The following is a 21,345-nucleotide window of genomic DNA, read 5'->3' on the forward strand; positions in this document are numbered from 1 at the left end:
ACAATCAATGTTTTGCAATACATCGTTTTAACATAGATATTAACTGGGGCAAGGGTGACTCACTGTTTCCATTGACAATGATTCCCTATTTCAAGGTCTTGGTCTTTGCATTGGAGAAGATGTTAGAACAGAATACTTTTGATTGCACTTGGAAATTGTGATCCAACTGGTCCATTGGCATTTCCTCAACATGAACTAAGAGTTCTTTTTCTTTAGCAGGTCGATCAATGACATACTTCTTCTGTCTTGGAAAGAAGTGCCTGATACATTCCCTAGACATGTTAGAATTTTGGGCTTTGAGACTCCTACCTATGAAATACATATAAATGAAATTTGTTCTTTGAAAGGAGAGTCTTCAGGCTAGGGGCCCAGGGTTTTCCTTTCCAGAGAGCTTGAGATCACAGATGTTCTTTTATTTCTCCAGCTGCTGTAATGTTCACACATGACTACTCTTCATTTTAGATTCAACAACAGTGGTTCTTGACCCGTTGACTCCTTTGGGAGTCAAATGGCCATTTTACAGGGGTCATTGAAGACCATTGGAAAACATAGATATTTATATTATGACTCATAACAGTAGCAAATTTACAGTTACAAAGTAGAAATAAAAGAATTTTCTGGATGGGGGTGACCATAAAATGAGGTACTATATTAAAAGGTTAGCACAGGAAGAAGGTTGAAAACCACTGATCTAACACAAGAGTAAATCCATCTCTGCCTGGTGTTAAAGAGCAATGAAGTAATGGTGAAGATTAAGAGGACCATTCATCGATGGGATGAGGGCAACTAACCTTTGTTCTACCTAGTACTTGACACAGGGCCCTGTGGATTAAGAATTTAAAAAATATTTACTGCATAATTAACTAATGAAACCAGAGTGTTAGAAGAAGTTTTCTGATTTTCCTGTATCCTTGTCAGAAATGGATTTGGGCTATGAAACAAAGTGATGTGGAGAGGAATAAGAGGCTACCAGGAAAAATGAAAGATGATATAACATATTAGGTCAGGACAGAAAAACATACATATCAGCTTCCAGTACACACACTCCATAAATACACTCAGGATTCTGTGCCTTGCCAACTATGAGGAATAGTATTAACTGACTGTAATGTAAAGGCCTCTTCTGATCCCTAAATTAGAGTCTGTTAGTGTTGACTTAGAAATAGATATTCCATGCCACCCAAGTATTCAATGAATGAAATAGAGCACTCCTGTGCCACATGAGTACTCAGTGAATGTTCGTTGAATGAAAAAGAAATGAATGAATCAATAAAATTACTGAGAGTCCTCTCAAGAGATAAATACTGTATATTCAATAAATATATAACACCAAATATATTAAGTGTAAGGCTGTCAAGAGAAGAGGCAAATATTATAAGAAATGTAAAATAAAGGACTTGAGTCTTGTTGAAAGGAAAATCAATGTTTTTCTTAACTATTTATAATATAATCCCTCTCTAAAAAATCTTAAGTAGTCAAGTAGTAGTGAAATACACTGTAAAAAAGAATTACAACCTGGAGTAGATTGCTTTATTTTATGTTCTATTTTAAATGAAATAGTAACTACTCAAGCTACAAATATTTATTTAAAATGAGAAAATATTAATGAATGTAGTTATAAATGCTAAAAATGCTATATTTTATTTCAGTTTTCATTTTTTGCTTCTGTATGAGTGCTTCTGTCCTATGGCATGTGAAATTCAGTATAAGCAAGAATTGTAGTATATGAAGTTGAGACATACAGGAGAATCAATTTGGTGAACTTTAAATTTTTATTCCATTTTAATGAACAACAGAATGAGACCAACATAAATAGGTAATTCTCAATTCTCCCTCTCTCCCTCCATCCCTCCCTTCCTCCCATTTTTCTTCTGGATAGATACAGGCAAGGGGTACTTTATTCGAACAAACTAAGGCTATTTTCAGCTGAACAACTACACGGAGACAATGCTTGCCAGATACATCTCAATATAAAAGGGAAATGCACATTCCAAGCATAAATCTATCAATTATGTTACCACAATGTACAGCATGCAATTAGAAGAATTTTAAGACACACAGAATAACCAAGAACAGGGTTTTTTGTTTGTTTTGTTTTGTTTTTAATATTTTTATTTTCTATATTCTTTGTTTACATTCCAAATGATTTCCCCTTTCCCGGATCCCCCCTCCCCATATGTCCCATAAACCTTCTTCTCTCCATCCCTTCTCCAATCACCTCCCTCCTAAGAACAGGGTTTTTTTTTTTATTTTAAAGAAATAAAGGAAATAGAACCAGAAAACAGAGACAAGCTTAGAATAGTGAGAAATCATTTAAATTTTAAATCATCAAAATGACTTTAAATCAGTATAATTCTGTGGTTAAGAATATGGTAGAAAGTGAGCAATATACCTGGCAGGGGATAGACTTTAAGGAAGAAAAACAGAAACAGATAGGACCAAATGCTGATTTTGTGTATCAAAAGCAAAGCATTAGTGATAAAGAGACTTTCTTTATCTCTGATCATGTGACAAAAGATAGAATTAGGAATCAGCAAGATCTGGAGGGACAAATCTCCCTCCACAGGTGAATGACATGATAGTTGACCATGTGACAAAGTTGACTATAATGTGTTAGGGTTCCCAAAAAAGAAATAGAAAGAAAGAACATGCAGATGGGCAGCTGACTGTACTAAGGAGCCAGCCCACTGTCCATGGACCTCCAACCAGTTGAGAAATATGAATCATTTCTGATTTTTTATTTGTACCATCTTCCTATGTCCACCAGTAGAAGAGATACCATGTGATCTGTAGATACTGGCCAAATTCTACCTAACACCCCCTGAGTAACTTAAAATATCTTGAGACAAATATGGCAGGTAGACAGGAGGCACTGGAGCTTCTCAATTACTAGTTGTCTTAAATCCTTCAGTAACTTGTTCCTTTGTGTCTTCAAGGGAAAACAATAAGAATGGGAGGGTCCCAGGGTTTGGTATATTAGTTTATAATACAGTCTTTATGTTTGCGGCAGTGATTCAGTTCCCTTATGGCTTCGATCTGCTGATGAAGTGCTCTGAGTTCAGCTTCCTGCTCAGCCTTGTTCTTTGTAGCCTCTTCCTAAGAAGCAATAAATAGAAACAATAATCTTTATAAAACAAAACAAAAAACTCCTAAGAACAAACGCTACTCTCATTCCTAAGCCACTGGTATCTCTACAGTTAAGTCAATCTATTGTAAGGTAGACAACCCCTGAAAAGCCTTCTTCCATCTGTAAGTGTTGCCTACAATATTCTATGGAATTTCATTGTTTTGCTCCAATTTTGGGCACAACATATTTCACTCTCTGAGCTGTAAATGTCTTTAGAATTCCATCCCAATGCAACCTTCTTCCTTAGATGGAAAAATCTCCTTGGTAATCTTAGTGACATAATCACTTCAGTTCTTACCCACACATTGAATAGAGGGGGATATATTTCTACAAGAAGAGGCTGTATGCAGAGCACAGAGGTGACAATGGGGCCACGCAGAGTGTCAAGTGCAGCACCCTCAGAATGACCTGAAGAGTAAGGTGGCATTGACATTTGATTGGCAGCAAGTGATTGTCCATTCTCCCTTTCAGGAAAACACTAGGATGTCGAAAATAAGTTAGAGTAGCTCCTAAGAAAGCTACTACCAATAGACATACTTGAAAATCAGGGAATGGATAGGGACAGTTATACAAGAGTGATAGCTAAAATTTCATGGAATCTCTGCAGAAGCATCAAGCTGAAAGTCCCATCTGCAAGATGCCTGCATTTGGCTGATTTTTATGGGAAGTCACACAATTCACCTGAGTGCCAGGGACATGATAGTTCTGTTTCATGCTGTTTAGATCAGCAAATGCATACAAAGGTCTGTGTACATAATAAATCATGCCTACTGCTCCCTAAGCACAGAAGGATTAAAGAAACAAAGGTAAAGACCATGGTAAACAGCAGTGGGTAAGACAAGGCAGGAATGGAGACACAGCCCATGAACCTCAAGTAAAAAACAAAACAATAACAACAACCAAAACCCACCATGATTAAGACACATGATTGTCCAGAGTGGAGATAGCTAATTAATGTGATCAAGACATGCCTCCATTCTTACTTAATAATTATGTGCATTCTGGGCCAAACATCACTCTAAATCCAAATAGAACATTTATTAAGATAATCTCATAAAACACATGTTATTCTGCCTCTACCCTGCTCCTGCTGTGCCAGAAAACATTCATGAACCCCAAAAAGACCACCAAGGACCTGATCCCAAGGCAATCGCATTAGTGGCTGTTTATTCAATCACGAGCTTGGGCTCCCACCAACTCTGACCCAGCAAGAAGGTCGAGCTCTAAGCCTAGTTTTAGGCAAGTATTTATAGATGCAAGAAGGGAGTGTCTAGCTTAATACACATCTGATTGGGGGCGGGGTCAGTATGTCCATTAACATAATTGGTTGGTGCTGAGAGCCAAACCATAAACTTAAATTCTGCTTCCCCCACCCCCAAAATGGTGGTTGTGTGAAGTACCAGGGGCAGACTTGTAACCTGGGGGATAGTAGGTGTAGATGTGTTGGAGAATAACTTGGCAACTAGTGCTAGATGCAGGCTTTGCTGCCCAGTGGGGTAGCCTGTAAACTAGTGCTGGTGTCAGTTTGGTAGTTAACTTGTGTTCAACATTAGGTCATGTTTTCTAAGTTGGAGTTTGAACCCAAAAGATTTGGTCTCTCACACCAAAGTATAGAGAGGGAGAGGACAACTTACATGAACATATGTTTGATAAAAGGCGGTCTCTGGGGTTGACACCCCACAGTCTGGCTCCAGGGTCCCTGCCCTGAGCTCTCACATGAACCTGTTTCTCCCCCATGAGCCATCAGACTGTCACCTTGAAAGATGGGAGGGAGATAAGTAGCTGAGTAACATCTGAGAATAAGTAGTTCACAAGTACCTGAGCCCTCCTCGGCACCGTGATCCTCCATATCTCTTCCTCAAACTTTGTCCACTCAGCCTCTATCTGCCTCAGTTGCTCTTGATGCCTTCTCTGCTGCTCTGCTCTCCTTTGCTCTTCCTGGATGTGAAGAGCCTCCAGCCTCCGTGTTTCAGCCAGGGCAGCCTCTGCTCTTGCTTGTTCCTCTGAGGAGAAAGGAACAGGACAAGTCTCTAGGACTCAGTGCTCTCTGCTTGCAAATGCAGGCCCTGCTAGTGTCGGCCTTCCTGTACATCACGCACGGCCTCCATGTCCCGCTCACCTTTCCTCTGCCTCTCCTTGGCCGTGAGAGCCTGGTCCGTTTGTAAAATTGTGTTGCTCACTGGTTCTTTAGCATTCAAGTATTTCTGCAGCACTTCCTCAGCCTGGAAACCACAAAACATGCTGTTAGAATTAGGAAATGCTAATTTGAATGCTGGGAAATGTTTTAATTTCATCTCTCCCTATCTCTCCTTCCTGGGGGATGCTCATTCAGTACATGATGAGACTGTCCGTCAATCCTCATGCAAGGGAATGATGCTGTCCTGGCCAGTCACAGCACCCAGGAATGCTGTAGGTACCAGTCTTATTTACAGGTTATATAAACATGAAAATTAGGGTGGTTTATGAAACTAGGATAGCTGCTGGAGCAGATATGCTTCCCTCCTCTGAGATGTACATGTCTAAGGGCAAACTAAACTTGGGACTTGTCAGAGCCTTTTGTTTTTGTTTTATTTTGGCAGCAGGTGGGGGAGCTGCTTGGAAATGAAGCCAACAATCAGGAAAACAAAACATAAAAGTGAAGTAGAGGCTGGAAATAAACAAACATAAGGGAAATGAATTACATCCTTTGAACCCTGGAATACATGGAATGTACATGGGAATAAAAGCCTTTTAAGCTAATCATTTTTTTTTTATTTCCTTAAACTGGCTTCACTAACTGAGATTCTGCCTGTGGAATCCTAATTAGTGCCTTTGATGTTCATGAACATCAGTGGATACAATGAAAGTCTAGTGATGAAAGCAATGGGTTGCTTTTATCTCTAGCTGTCCCTGAAGCTCAAGCCCTCTGCCATAACATCTGTGCCAGGCAACAGAAGAAAAACTCACGGGCAGAGACAGAGCCCATCACTTCACCTGTACCAGGGATAAAGGATACCTGTGTCCCCTTGCCTGGCCGCTGACGGTACTGTGCCTTCAGCTGTTCCATCCTCTGAAGGAAGAGACTGTGGCCTCCTGGTTTAGCATACAGCCCATGTGCCACTTCCTGTTCCAGAGGCTTAAAAATACTCTGAAGTAGGGTGGAACAGAGGGCTGCAGAAGCATCCACGTTCTTCTTACAAAGCTCATCCTGCTTTGCACTTAGTAGGCTCTTTACATGGACCAAAACAGAACAGAGCAAAACATACAAAAACAAACACAAACATGGAGATGTTAGATATACTTGAGCATTTCTGAGAATTGTTTTTTTCAAAAGAATCTCTATTTTATTTTCTTAGAAACTTAGAAGGTATCTATAAGATTATATCCTTATCAAAGCTGGAAAAGTTGAAAGCATTATAATCTATGAAAAGTTATATTTACTTGGCATTAGAAGTTTTTTTCATTTTTAAACAGAAAATTAATGAAGTTGCTTTATTAAGGGAATGTGAGGCAGAACATGAGTGAGTAGGACACCCTGTCATGTTCTTTTCAATTCCTTCATAGCTCCGACATTTTCCTACATTTATGCAGGGAGGCTCCCTCCTGGCTTCCACCATTGCAGCTTCCTCCTCTCACTTTTTCTCCATCATCCATGGAAACCCTGCTTAGTGCCAAAAAGAAAATCTGTGTGTGTGTGTGTGTGTGTGTGTGTGTGTGTGTGTGTATCAACACTCTTAAATAAACTGAGACCAAGGCCATATAAGTGACTATCATCTCTTTCCAGATAAGTTCTATTGTACATCTTGCAGAAGTATCCTTCCCTTCTGTGACCCTGATGTCTATAAACCAATACAGAAAATAATAACCTCCAATTCTTTCTGGAAATATTGGTCGTCATCCTTGAAAGAATGCTTCCTGAAGATTCCTAGGGCCTCCTGCTCACAGGTCCTGTGCAGGTCCAGCAGCTCCTGGAGGGTCTCTGTGGGCAGCTGCACCCTCTGGCTCATCAGCTGGTCATAGTGAACAATGGCCTTTTGCACTGCTGTGGAGTTCTCTCTCCTGACCATGGTTACCACTGTGTTCTCCATGGAAGGCAGAACCCCACTGTTGATGGCATCGACATAAGTCAGCACCAGGCTTTCTAGACCTTCAAAATAGGAAAAGATGCTTGTATCATGTGCAGGAGTCTAGGATCTGCATGGATTCATTCTAACAATGCTAACTATGTATTACCTGAAGTCTTTCAGTCTTCTGGACTATATTCTAATGGCAGAGGAGTTTCTGAAGAACTATGTGATTAAGAAATCAGGTTGTTCTTTCTTTGAGGAAAAATATACATAAACAACAACAAAAACATAATCTAGTCTTTGTTGAAAGAGGAAAGAAAAATTCTCAAGATCTATGTGATGAGCTACAATTTGTCCTCCTCCATAAAGAAATACAATGGTCACATAAAAGCTGTGGATATTGATTTCATTAAAATGGTTTAGGTCGGCACCAGGGAGCCAGGCAGACTCCATGGCCTTCTGTGCACAGTCTGCCAGGAAGTGTTCTCCCAGCAGTGCCTCCACTTCTGAGCATGGAGGTGAGATCTCCACCTTCTCTCCAATATCTCTCTGTCAAATTTTTAATCTTAACACTTTTTCTATATATTTCTTCAATTTTATCAGAAATATTTTACATGTAATTCTTCAGTTTTTTCACAAAATGTTTCCAGTTCCCTCATCAATTAGTTTAGAAATGTTCTCTATTTCTACAATTTTATCTATAATTTTCCATGAAAATCTTCAATTCTAATGCTTTTTTCTATATATTCCTTCAATTTTATCAGAAATATTTTCCATGTGATTCTTTAGGTTTTTTTCCCACAAAATGTTTACCCTTACCTCTTCAATTAGTTTAGAAATGTTCTCTCTTACTACCTTTTTAGCTATAATGTATGGTAAAATGCTTCAATTTTAACATGTCTTTATATTTCTTCAATTTTTCAGCAATATTTTACATTAATTCTTCAGTTTTTTTCAAAAAATGCTTCTACTTCCCTCTTAGTTTAGAAATGTTCTCTGTTTCTACCATTTTATCTATAATTTTCCATAAAAATCTTCAATTTTAGCACATTTTCTATATATTTCTTCAATATGTTCAGAAATATTATCATGTATATATTCAATTTTATCAGAAAATATTTCTACTTACCTCTTTAATAGGTTTAGAGAATTTTTTCTATATCTACCTTTTTTTTCAAGTTGTTTTTTAAATTTATTTATGTATTTACATCCCCAATGCTGCCTCCTTCCTCCCCTCCCCCACAAGGTTCCTCTTCCCATCTCCTTCTCCTATAAGAAGGAGGCCCCTGGATGTCCCACTTCTACGTAGGATTGAAGCATGCTCACTTGAGTCTTTCTTCTTATTTACCTCAGTCATTGCTAAGGACGCAAAGCACTTTTAAAGATATTTCTTTGCTATTTTTATGGAAAACAAAATATTTTACAGAGTAGATATAATAAAAGCCAAGATAAAGACCTCAGAATTGAGTAACTAAAGACAGTCACAATATGTTTGCTAGGGAAAGTATAAGCATTACTATTAGATGAGAAACAAATTACTTGCCATTTGCCATTATTATTTGATGTTTTCAAATAACTGATCATTAAAATTAAACAATAACAACAATATTGAAATTTCTGAAAAAAGAGGCTATATGTCCAGCAGCAATAGAAACCTTAACTAAGACATAAACTCTCTTTCCCCATACTTTCAATATTGATAAGGAAGCTTATATTTATATCTACCATTTTGCCATCAATTTTTACATGAAAATGTTCCTTTCACACTTTTTCATATTTCAAGTTTATCTCTATTATTTTCCATGAAAATCTTCAATTTTATCAGAAAATTTTTCTACTTAACTCTTTAATTAGTTTAGAAATTTTTTCTGTCTGCCATTCTATCTCTATTATTTTCCATGAAAATCTTCATTTTTAACACATTTTTCTATATATTTCTTCAGTTTTATCAGAAATATATTAATCAAAATCTTCAAATTTATGAGAAAATTTTGTATGTGCTTGGTCATTTTATAAAGATAAATTTTCTATGTTTACCTTTTTACTATTATTATTATTTTCCAACAAATTCTTCAATTTTAACACTTCTTTCCCTATATATCTTCAATTTTATCAGAAATATTTTTCATGAAATTCTTCAATTTGATCAGAAAATATTTCAACATGCTTTGTCAATTAGTTTAGAAATGTTTTCCATGTCTCCTTTTTATCTGTAGTAATTCCCATCGAATATCTCAATTTCCACACTTTTTTCTATGTGTTTATTCAATTTTATCAGAAATATTTTCCATATTAATCTTCAATTTTATCATAAAATATTTCTATTTAACTCTTCAATTAGTTTAGAAGTGTTTTCTATGTCTACCATTTCATCTGTATTATTTTTCATGAAATCATCAATTCTCAAGCTTTTCTCTATATATTTCCTCTATTTTATCAGAATTATTTTCCTTTAAAATCTTCAATTTTATCAGAAAAATATATCACCTTATTTTATCTTACCTTGTGCATATCAAATACTATGTCACGTAATAAAAATCCATTCTATGATGTGTAAATATGGTCAAGTGTGAGTTAATGAATTTCAAGAGGAAAAGCTTCTCTAACTTGACATCTTTGTTCTTATTAAATTTGATGTAACTCTGAGGTTTTACTAAACTAATACCAGAGGTGTGCTTGATATCTACTGTAACTTGGTCAACACAGTATATTGGATTTCCATCATGGTGAATACTGACCAATTTGTCAATTCATCAACAAAGATTCTCTGTGTGTTTGTTATTCTTTATGATGAGTTGGAATAAAATCTTCCTAAAAGTACTCACGAGGTCCATTGACCTGGATGCCTCCTGGAAGAGTCTTGGTCTTAGAATGGGTGAAGATATGAGAACAGAATTCTGACAGGTCCTGCACAAAATCAGGGTTCAGCTCATCATCGCTGAGTGTTTGGAGCTGGGAAAGCTTACTTCCACGAGCAGGAGAGTCAAAAACAAAGCATTTCTTTACTGGGAAGAACTTCTGGATGCACAGGCGGGGTAGATTGAATGTTTGGGTTCTTTCATCACTACCTGGAGAACAAAATAAAGGATTTGTCTAGAATATAATTTATGTCCACTTTAATCTATTTACTTTAAATAAATGTTCTTTCCTCAGATACTGCATAAAGATTGAAAACTAGTGAAGGAAACAATGAAAGGAGAGAAAATTGTTCAATACCTGGGGACTAATGGAATTTAATATTGAACCTATTCATTCTCAATTAAATAATCACTGTTGTTTTCTAGACATGCTGGGAGGGTAAATAAGGAAAATGATATTCTTAGCTGCATTATAAAAATAAATTCCTCAGTACTTTTCTTTCTTTTTCCAAACTGAAGCTCTATTACCTTCCTTCAGCTTCAGTGATTTCTCCAGATATTCATCTGAGGTGATGACCTGCCCATTGGCTTCGAAGTCCATGAAAAAATCTCTCAGTGTCCACACCAAGTCTGGGAAGAAGCTCATGTCAGCAGGTTCCTCAGCTTGATTAGGATCAGGGGAGTTTCTTCTCCAGAGCAGGTCTGTCAGTTCTGTCACATTGCTGAGACCCAATTGAGGAAAGCTGGCAGGAGCAGGGCTGCATCTGACGCTTCCTTAAACCTCTTCCACAGTAACTGATCCAACAGCCCGTTGATGACATGCAGGAGGGCTCTTTTCCTTGTTTCTACTCCACATCGTGTTTTAACAGGTGTGTGTGTGTGTGTGTGTTGTACACATGTGTTTGTGTTTGTGTGTGTGCACTTCCGTATGTGTGTGTGCAGATGTACCTATCTGTTGAGGCTACACACTGGTATTGGCTATCTTCTTCTAGGATATTCCACCTTGGTTTTAGGACAGAGTCTTGCTGAATTATCTGATTGGCTATATCTAATAAGCTCTGGGAACCCTCTTGTCTGTCCACACCCACACTCAGCCTTGAGGTTATAGATAAACATCCCCATGCCTTGCTTGTTGTGTGGATGCTATGAATACAAACTCATGTCCTCATTTGTCTCGTGTGACAAAGACTGAGACCTTAATCACAGGAGAATTTCACTGACTGAACAGTCTTCTTAGCGCCTGTAATGTAACTGTTACTGTTCTACAAGGTTCTACAAGGTCTCAGAGGTACACAGGTGGCATGCTTTTTCCAGCCTGGTGTTGTCCTGGAGCACAAAAGGATACTGCAGTAGGTCGATAGCCCTCTGGTCAATTTTGTTCATCGTGTTGTATATGAAGGTGCTGCTGAGAAGGATTGCCAGTACAAAGAAATGAGTATCATTCTTTTCATCAACCTAGAAATGAGAACAAATTTGAAGCATGCCTCAGGGCATTCACTCACTTGGGTGAGTGTTACTAAAAATCAGATGTTTATATGCAAACAGTAAATAAAAGAAACAAAAACGTTTTCAAGTATGCATTTTGCATGCTTTATTCACCGATAATTTTATATTAATCTGTTCACTGCAAACTCACGATACTTTATTCTAATGATTCTTTGGTAGTTGCAAAATGAATACATCTAGGGGGCGACTAAGTGTTTATATTTAATACTTAAAATACTTAAAACTAAAGTTTTACAGGGGCAAAACAGAACTTATATGCGTGACATGTATATATGTATATATGTATATATGTATATATGTATATATGTATATATGTATATATGTATACTTGTATATATGTATATATGAATATCTGTGTATTTGTATATATGTATATGTGTATATGTGTATCTATGTCTGTGTATATGTGCCTATATGTCTATATGTATACATGTATGTATATATGTATTATGCATTATGTATGTATGCATATGTATGAATATATGTATGTATAATGTATGTATGTATTGTGTACTATGTATGTATGCATATATATATGAATATATGTATGTATGTATAATGTAAGCATATATATATGTATTATGTGTTATATATTATGTATGTATGTAAATAAGTATTTAAATTCCACAATCACAGTGGACATTCAAGAGAATGATCTAGCTATGTCCTAGAACCAGCTCACACTGATTCATAAAAGGTATATCTCCCTAAAACAAAGGAGGACTCTGCATTGAAAGCTTGAAATTTGTGGTGACAGGAACATTTAGGTAAAAGTCAAGTGCTACAGACTGAAGTGCTGTATCTGTGGAGAGGTGTGTGTTCAATGCTTACCAGAGCACAATGAGAGAATGCCCATGTGCCCACTGATCACATAATGAATCAGAAAAGACAAACAGAAAAACATTTCAGGAGACTTTCTCCTTTTGCCAAAATCATGGAAGTACAGGTACTATATATAAGCATGATTTAGGCAACTTGATCTAAGCAGTGGCCAACAATTAGCCCATATTCTCTGCAGGGCTGGGTTGGTAACAGTGGCTTTAATCCCACTATATATAAGTACCTTGGAAGTACTTAGTACACTCTGTGCTGATTCTGCCTTCTGAAGGTATATTTTTACCTGTTGCATCCTAGTTCTGACTATTTAAAAATGGGGAGAAAAGTAGATAGAGTTGGAATTTAGTCTAGGCTCTGCCCCACAGTTACCTAGCAACAGTCAGCTGTGCCTGACTTACTACAAAAGGGGCTGCTTGCCCCCTCCTCTCTCTTGCTCTCTTCATCCTGCTCCTTACCCTCTCTCTTCCCATTCCCTTCCCCATTCTCTCCATGTGCTCATGTGCCAGCATCTACTCAATTCTCTCTCTTCTCTCTTTGCTCTCTCTCTCTCCTTCTCTCCCTCTCTCTGTCTCTACTACCCGCTCAACTCCCCTCCCCATGTCCTGAATAAACTCTATTCTATACTATACACCCTGCATCTGGTCCCTCAGGGGGAAGGGATGCCTCAGTATGGGCCCACAGAGGCACCCTTCCCCCACACCTTACTGCACCTCCACCAAACATATTCCTTCTTTCTTTATTATTATAAAACACAACATGCAGAGGTCAGCTGAAAATACCAATCCAACTGGTGATGGGAAGGGAAATCCCTCACTTCATGAGGAGATGAGTCCCATCCATACAGGACCCTCCCTCCTTACCTTCTCCACACCTCCCAAGCCCTCAGTGTCAAGCAGAACTAGGGTGTGGTCAGGCTTCTGGGGGTGGGGCACACACCACATCCAGATCCCCTTGGTGTGAGACTGCACAGTGGAGCCAACGGAAAAGCCTGGAAAGCAAAGCCAGCCAGAGTGAGGGAAGAGGCCTGCAAGCCTGGTCTACAGAGTGAGCTCAGGACAGCCAGGGCTACACAGACAAACCATGTTTCAAACAAACAAAGAAACAAAAAAAGGTGGGATATGCTGGGTTTTTGTTGTTGTTGTTTTTGTTTTTTGTTTGTTTGTTTTTGATTTTTGGTTTTTGGTTTTTCAAGACAGGGTTTCTATGTGTATCCCTGGCTGTCCTGAACCCACTCTATAGACAAGGCTGGCCTCGAACTCAGAAATCTGCCTGCCTCTACCTCCCAAGCACTGGGATTAAAGGCATGCACCACCAGCGCCGGTACCTGATGGTTTTTTAAAAAAACCATTTCATTCTCCTAAAAATAAAGTGCTTTGACTTTATTTAATTGAATTTATTTCACTGATGCCTTACTTCTTATAAAGGGAACATGTTTTGCTTTTTTTTCCAGAACCATATTGAAGAACAAACACATGCTAAGTCATAGGGGGGGGAGAGAGAGAGAGATAGAGATAGAGAGAGATAGCGTCCCTTTCTCTACCAGCTGATGCAAACAGCAGCTGTGCTACGAACACAAGCTTTCAGTATCCAGCACGGTCCCCAACTTCCTCTCCACATACCCTGGGCAGGATGAGCTCAGTGTGGGTGGCTAGAGAGGACTCAGCAAGCAGTGTTGGGCCTCACCTCTCTCCTTCCCAGCCAGCTTGTTCATCAGGTAGGATTTGCCTGTGAGTGAAAGGCCCACAATGGCCACCACCACCACTGGCTGTGTGATGGCTGACAGGATCCTCAGGGCTTCCTGGTTAGTCACCAGGTGTTCCTCCGTGTTCCTAATGAGACACATGGGTTCTGACATGTGAATCTCCGGGGCCATGTCTGCGATGTCACTTCTCTGTGGGGGAACAAAGCAGATGACCTGAAATGTCTAGTGTTCAAGGAGAGATATTTTACCAACAGAATCCTAGAACAAATGACCTGTTAGAATTGCCTGAGTTTCTAAGAAATTGAAAAATAAGAAATAAAATAAAATAAAGATAAATAACAAAGCACCATAATTCCCTGCACAGACCTGTAGTAGCATACCCCACAGCCTCTTAAGTACTTGATACACACAGGAATCCCATATCCTGGGCCTCTCTATTCACAAGTCGTGTCTAGCTCATCCCATTGGTTTCTGGCTTGCCTATATTTTGGTTTATACCTGCTAATTTCCCTAGAGAAACTGGCTGTCACTGTGTGACCAAACTGCACTACTTTACTGACTCCCAGTAAAAATACCAACATATATCATTTTTAAAAATTACATGTTTATGAACATAATGGAGCATGTGTCTTTATTGCATGCCGGGGAATCTTTTGGGTATATGCCCAGGAGAGGTATAGCAGGATCCTCCGGAAGTGTTATGCCCAGTTTTCTGAGGAACCACCAGACTGATTTCTAAAGTGGTTGTACCATCTTACAACCCCACCAGCAGTGGAAAAGTGTTCCTCTTTCTCCACATCCTCCCCAACACCTACCATGAGCTGTTTCTGACAGTGAGTTACATTTGATCAACAACACATGATTATTTTCTGAATTCTTAGCAAATGTCATGTCATATTATTATGAAAGTACTGTAAGACTATCTTCCCAGGGATGTGTACATACATAGTGAAGTCATTAACAGCCATAATAAAGCCATGGGAAAGAAGTGCCTCTGGTAATGAAACCACAAAGCTAAGATTTTTCACATTTGGAAATTGTCCATATTCGAGTATGTGTATCATTCTAAATGGATTTTCTGCAAGTGGATTTTGATTTCTAATTTTAATGAATAAAATAATTATCAAAACCCCATAAATTTATATGTTTACTTTGTAAAACTGTACTTTTTTAAAAGAAAACTTATTTTATACAGTAGTGAATATCCTTTATTTTCTCCAAATTTCAAAGCAGGATCATCATTGAAACTGTCAAAGTGATTGAAAAGACATCATCCCTGTACCCTGACAGCTATCTAATAAAACAGGATACACAGAATGATATTGGTAACCCTTGCTTTTTTACTTTATTTTTACTTATTTTTACATAGTCACAGCTATCTTTCATTTTAGTACTGATTATTCATTGGAGAAGCTAAAAAGCCACGATCTCCACCATGCTCATTTTTCATTACAATATTAGCATGAAATGACCTGAGCCTGATGTACCAGCAGGCATAAAAAGTATGCATTTCTTTGTTGTTGCATTGATGACCATAAAGACACATTCTCTTCTCATCCTCAGAGGCAGGGTAAGGCAAATAGTGACTCAAGCCCAGGAGCAAGACATTAAAACAGAAGCTGTTTGGATGGAGCAGGCAGGGGAAGATGCATCACAGACAGAGCTACATCCAAGGATGAACACAGGAAGTGCCTAGTGCAAGTCCTTGCCAGAGAGCAGCCATGAACTGAGAATCTCAGATGCCAAGTGCTTGTCTATTCCAGGCCGTTCCTGGTGTGATATTGCTACCTTGTGTCAGTAGAATTCTACTTGCCTTATTTGTACACAGCAGGAGTGAGCATGGTTTTTGCAGAGTATATTGATATGGGAGGCTCACAGCTGTGATCTACAATTGACTAGAACAAGAAAGGTGCCAGCCACAAGCCACAAACTTATAGACCCTTGGTTTTTTTGGATGATGTCAGCAATGAAGCAAGAAACTAACTTAAGTGGGTTTCCATCCTTTGTGAAGAACATTAGTACAGTGTATCTCTAGCATTCATGATATTTAAACGTTGGCACCAAATGGTATCTGAATGGAATCCTTAATGCTTTTGTCAGAGCCAAGTCTCTAATGTCACCGCATAAAAAAAATGTTCCCCAGTCACATTCTTAAATTCATTATTCTGCCCTATGTGGCTCATCCTGTGACTCAGGAATATATTCCCTCCATCAGAGTCTCACAACTTTTAGGGGGCTGGAGAGATGGCTCAGCTCTTATGAGCACCCATACTCTCCCAGAGGACCTAGGTTTGAGTCCAAAATCCCACATGCTATCTTAGAACTGTCTGTAACTCCAGTCTCAAGGGATCCATTGCCCTCTTGGATCTCCGGGGGCACCAGTCACACACATGTCGCATAGACATACAAACAAGTGAACACCCATACACATAAAACTAAATAAAAATCCGGTTTTGATCTGTAGGTTCTATTAAATGCTGATTTCCATTCTCATCCTTGCACCTGGATAGCATTATGATGTCACTCAAGTCTTTCCTACAAGTCTGCTTCCTGCAAGCTAGACATAATTAATCAATATGCACTTATATCAGTAGAAGGTTGGACTGCAGATATTGCCTCAGTGATTAAGGGCACTCGAGGCTCTTGGCGACCTGGGTTTTGTTCCCTTAACCCATACCAAGTGGCTCACAACCACCTATAACCCCAAGTCCCAGGGCACTAAAATACAAATAGGCACATACACACACAAATAAAATTCTTATTAAAAAGAAAAGAAAATGAGAGAAATGTTCACACGGGGAGGTCTTGGGGAAGAAGGCCACCAACAAATCTGAAAGTACTGAGGAGCACTGGGGGGGACCTTCTGGTGTTTGCTCAGTTTTAGTGTGTTTATTCTTGTCTGCCTTTCTCCTGCTTTGATTGCTTTGTTTGGTCTGTGTTTGAAGAAGAGGAGGGATGGTCATTTAGCAGCTAAATTGAAATGTTTAACTGTGTCATGCATGAGGCACAGGACATGGCCAGACGCCACGAGCTCCTGGGGCGATCCTCATAGCCAGACAATACCATCCAGGTAGGTCATTTTTGACTCATCAGTGTATAAAGGTAGAGAGAATGTTGCAGCAGAGACGGAATCCCACACAAATGCGATTTAAAAGTGAGTGACTGCCCAGGAAGAGCAAACATGGAACCTTTAAGAGATGGCAGTACAGCAAAAAGATCTCACTGCTGTGTCAGAAAACCTCTTCCTGGGTACCTTGGGGCTCTCTCTCTCTCTCTCTCTCTCTCTCTCTCTCTCTCTCTCTCTCCCTCTCCCTCTCCCTCTCCCTCTCTCTCTCTCTCTCCCTCTCCCTCTCCCTCTCCCTCTCCCTCTCTCTCTCTCTCTCTCTCAGCTCGGGCTGTGAATATGTCTCAAGCTCCACTGAGGACAAGCATCAGCCCACACAGAGAGTCATGCTCTCTTGGAATTCTCCTCCCAGCAAGGGGAGCACAGTTTAGGGATATAGGAGTCCCCAGTCTCAGACCTTTTACTGAGCAACTCATGCTTTGTTATTCTTCAAGCAAACTGTGTGCTGCCTTGCTTTCCACTGTGCTCATAATGGACTAAACCTCTGAGCTGTAAGCCAGCACCAATGAAATGGCTTCCTTTATAAGATGTGCTGTGGTCATGGTATCTCTTCACAGCAACAGAACTCTAACTATGGTGTACAGTACCACAAGGAAAGATCCTACAGGCCTGTGGATAAGGAAGGATAAAATGAAGCTGCCTTTGTTTGCTGTCATTGGGCTTTTGTGTGAAAATCCCAGGGAATCTGTGTATCATTCTTACAATGAATCGGTGAATTTCCCAAGGCCAAAAGACACCATGTCAATCTGTTAGTTACTTTTCTCCTTGATACAACAAAAGATACTTAATAGAAGCAATTGAAAAAAAAGAAAGATTATCTGGTGTCTTAAGATTTTATTCCTATTTGGGGATATGGGACCTGAAGAGGCCACGTCCCATAGCCAGGCAGGAACCCCAGTGGAGCAATAAAGACACCAACCCATGCACAAAACTTTCAACCAAAAATTCACCCTGTAGAGATGCAGGCACTGGGGAGGGAACAGAGACTGAGGGAATGTTTAACCAATAACTGGCCCAACTTGAGACCCATCCCATGGACAAGCACCAATCCATGACACTATTAATGACTCTCAGTTATGCTGGCAGACAAGAGCATGTTGTCCTCTGAGGGGCTCCACCCAGGAGCTGACTCAGATAGAGACACCCACAGCCAAACACTGTACGGAGCTGGGGACTCTTACGTAAGAACAGGAGGAGGATTGTAGGCCCCAACGGGAATAGGAACTCTGCAGGAAGACCAACTAACCTGGACCCATGGAGATCTCAGAGTCCGAACCTCCAACAAAGGAACATAGACGGGCTGGACCCAGGCCTCCCTGCACATGCACATATGTAGCAGAGGTGCAGCTTGTATGGCCTCAGGCTGAGAGGAAGTGCCTACCCTCAAAGACATATGAAGTGCCACAGTTGGGGGGGCAGGGAATACAAAGATGTCTCCACTCAGAGGAGAAGGGGACAGGGGAGAGAGGAAGAATTGTGAGAAGGGATGACTGGGAGACTAGCAGTAAGCAGGATGTAAAGTAAATACATTGAAAAAAATTAAAAACAAAAAAACAAAACAAAACAGAAAAAACCTATTGGTTTTGCTGCATCAACTGCCTGAGTGCCAGGATCAGGGATGAGGACTGCGTTGCCCAGTCTCTATGCTGCTGAGGATTGAAACCAGGGCTTCACAGGTGCTGGACAAGTACTCTACTAACTGCATTCTGCCCCAGGAACTTTAGCTTACTCTCTGTACACTGATGAGTGACAGGCACAGGGCCCCACACTGGCAAATCATCATCTCCCATCTGCTTCATGCCCATGATGTTGAGGACACATGAACATCATTTCTCTCCAGTGGTTGCTTTCTCTGAAAACAAATCCTCGTGAATAAATGCTTTTCTGTTCAAAGCTGTGATGGTATGCTATCTCTTAAAAGAACCTTGGGTATTAAAGACTATAGACCCTATTACAAACTTTCCCCGATAGAAAAAAACTTCTCCAAGTCACCTTCTCTAAACCGATAAATATCTTAATTGGGAAATTCCAACTCTCAGTGGCATGTCATTATGATGGAACGTGCACTCTGGATGCTGTTTGTCCTCTGGTAGCATCTTAAAAACTATAGGTGTTTCTTTACTTAACACCATTTTACAGTAGGTGTCAAATGGGAAACATAAGCTCACCTTAAATTCTGTGAGAGACACTGCCTTAATGACCATCTCTATGTATATTGGGAAAATATTGATGAACATGTTATTTCTTTTCTCCCTGCACTCACACAGATCTGGGTTATTGTCCCAACTAAGAAGCTTCAAATTCACATTAAGTAAGTAGAACTACACAGCTGCAATTGTTCACATAAATTATCCATGGTTTCCAGAGGTAGCCCGAGTCACAGGAAAGACAGTAAAAACTGCCTCTGCCCCAGATTTTTCACAAGCTCCAAAACCTATCTGAAACCTTTCTTGGATGAACACACTTTGAAACAGTTCACAATACATCAAGGGGTTCAGGATTTACTGCTCTTTTTAACTTTCCAATGGTAAGAATGGGACTGACTCCCCCACCGCAGGGGGCTAGAGTACACTGGTACCACTCAGGTACACCAGAGCGCATTGGGAATCCAATCTGATGCTGCAGGGCATGGCTGTTTCCTGTTTTTCCAACTGCACGCTGAGCACAAGGGGGCGGCAGCACCTAAGCACTGTGTGGATGAGGAGAAAGCTCTGCCAGGACCTTGGGCTTAAGTCCTCTTAAGGGAAGCAGCACAGGGGAAAGGGTAGACCAGAGGAATGGGTAGTCCAAGGCTGATGTTCTTGTTGGAACCTGCTCACCACGCCACCCAACCCCCACCACAAACCCCACCACAACCCCCACCACAACCCCCCCCACAACCCCTACCACAACCCCCACCACAACCCCCACCATGCCTGGCTGTGGTAGCTGCCCAAGAGCAGAGGCATCTCCCACACTGAGGGAAAGGCTGTCAACACATCCTGAGGCTACCAAGCTGCCTCTGATCATGGTGGTCCACCCTCCAGTTTTATTTTGCACCCAGCATGGAGTCTGTGCCCTGGGACCTCAGAGCCTCCCTGAAGCTCCTTAGGAGATGTGCACATTGAATAACTAGTCGCGGGGAACTCACCTGTCTGCAGGGGATGAGTCTCTGCTACCCGGACTCAGCTCCCTTAGGTTTGCTGCTGCTCCTGATTCCTCCTGAAAGCCCTATTCTTAAACCTCAGAGTCAAAACGGATATTGCATGCTTTTAGTTGTGGGGAAGGGAAACTGAAATTGAAACTGCAGGGGCTTTTGACTTTCTGAGAACTTTTTGCACCATTTCCAGGAAAGAAAACAGAATCTCTGGGAAACAAGAGGAAAATCCATAGTCTTCCCTGCCAGATGGTGAGGGGGAAAAATTCACTGATTCTCTAAATACTGACCTTTATTGGGAAATAACAGAATGGTGCAACAGCAATTTGCCAGCTCCTGCCACCGTGAGCCAATGGTTTGTTCCAAGAGGTTGATGCAAACAAAACATTTTTAACTTAAACATTTGCAACACGAGATTGAAATTAATATCAGACATATTAAGAAGATAGTGGGGTGTTTCTATGTGTCATGTTCATAACATAGCTACCTCTTCAAACAGCTAACACTTCTCTCTTCTTCTTCTTCTTCTTCTTCTTCTTCTTCTTCTTCTTCTTCTTCTTCTTCTTCTTCTTCTTCTTCTTCTTCTTCCCCCTTCCTCTTCCTATTCCCCCTCCCCTTCCTCCTCCCCCTTCCTCCTCCTCTTTCCCCCTCCTCCTCCACCTCATGGATCATTTTCCTATGCCTCCTACTATATGAAGTTTTTTAAAAGCAAGACCTGTCCTGCTCGGAAGGCATTAGTCTGGGATGTTAGAGAGAGGATTAGTGTGGGACTCAGATTCTAGAAAGTCCTGTTGTAAAACCCTGGGCTAGAATGGTATCTATTACTTACAGTCTAGGAGGCTTCCTTTTAGAGATTGGCTTCCATGAGAAGATAAACATAAGTTATTAGTTTTAGGTACAGAAATTAAACATGGAATTAACAATTATTTGAGGAAATTAATCACTTTTTAACCTTTCCATTCAGTGAATGGAGCTGGTAGTGGCCTGTCATTTTAAATGATACACTACC

At 40.1% G+C, this 21,345-nt stretch overlaps 2 protein-coding genes across 2 annotated transcripts in view; both read right to left on the bottom strand.

Moving 5' to 3' along the window:
* LOC127682624 (guanylate-binding protein 4) overlaps positions 1-21,345 on the bottom strand; it is a 103,452-nt gene that overhangs the window by 41,514 nt on the left and 40,593 nt on the right. The window lies entirely within an intron of this gene.
* Positions 1,768-20,446, bottom strand: LOC127682628 (guanylate-binding protein 5-like). The gene is made up of 11 exons (XM_052179128.1): positions 20,331-20,446; positions 14,058-14,265; positions 13,235-13,362; positions 11,377-11,486; positions 10,560-10,753; positions 9,999-10,241; positions 6,973-7,253; positions 6,123-6,335; positions 5,247-5,349; positions 4,946-5,130; positions 1,768-3,096 (listed from the first exon to the last, which is right to left on the bottom strand). The coding sequence occupies exons 2-11, from the start codon at positions 14,245-14,247 to the stop codon at positions 2,977-2,979; spliced, it is 1,767 nt and encodes a 588-aa protein (XP_052035088.1). The 5' UTR covers positions 14,248-14,265; positions 20,331-20,446; the 3' UTR covers positions 1,768-2,976.

The sequence above is a fragment of the Apodemus sylvaticus genome, chromosome 4 (genome assembly GCF_947179515.1).
Source record: "Apodemus sylvaticus chromosome 4, mApoSyl1.1, whole genome shotgun sequence".
NCBI lineage: Eukaryota > Metazoa > Chordata > Mammalia > Rodentia > Muridae > Apodemus > Apodemus sylvaticus.

Excerpts from the sequence above, each read along its gene's own strand:
- LOC127682628 (XM_052179128.1), bottom strand. The coding sequence starts at position 14,247 with ATGGCCCCGGAGATTCACATGTCAGAACCCATGTGTCTCATTAGGAAC. Across the intron at positions 13,363-14,057 it reads GCTGGCTGGGAAGGAGAGAG|GCTTTTCCGTTGGCTCCACT; the intron begins GTGAGGCCCAAC and ends TTTGCTTTCCAG. Across the intron at positions 10,242-10,559 it reads ATCACTGAAGCTGAAGGAAG|GTAGTGATGAAAGAACCCAA; the intron begins GTAATAGAGCTT and ends TTTGTTCTCCAG.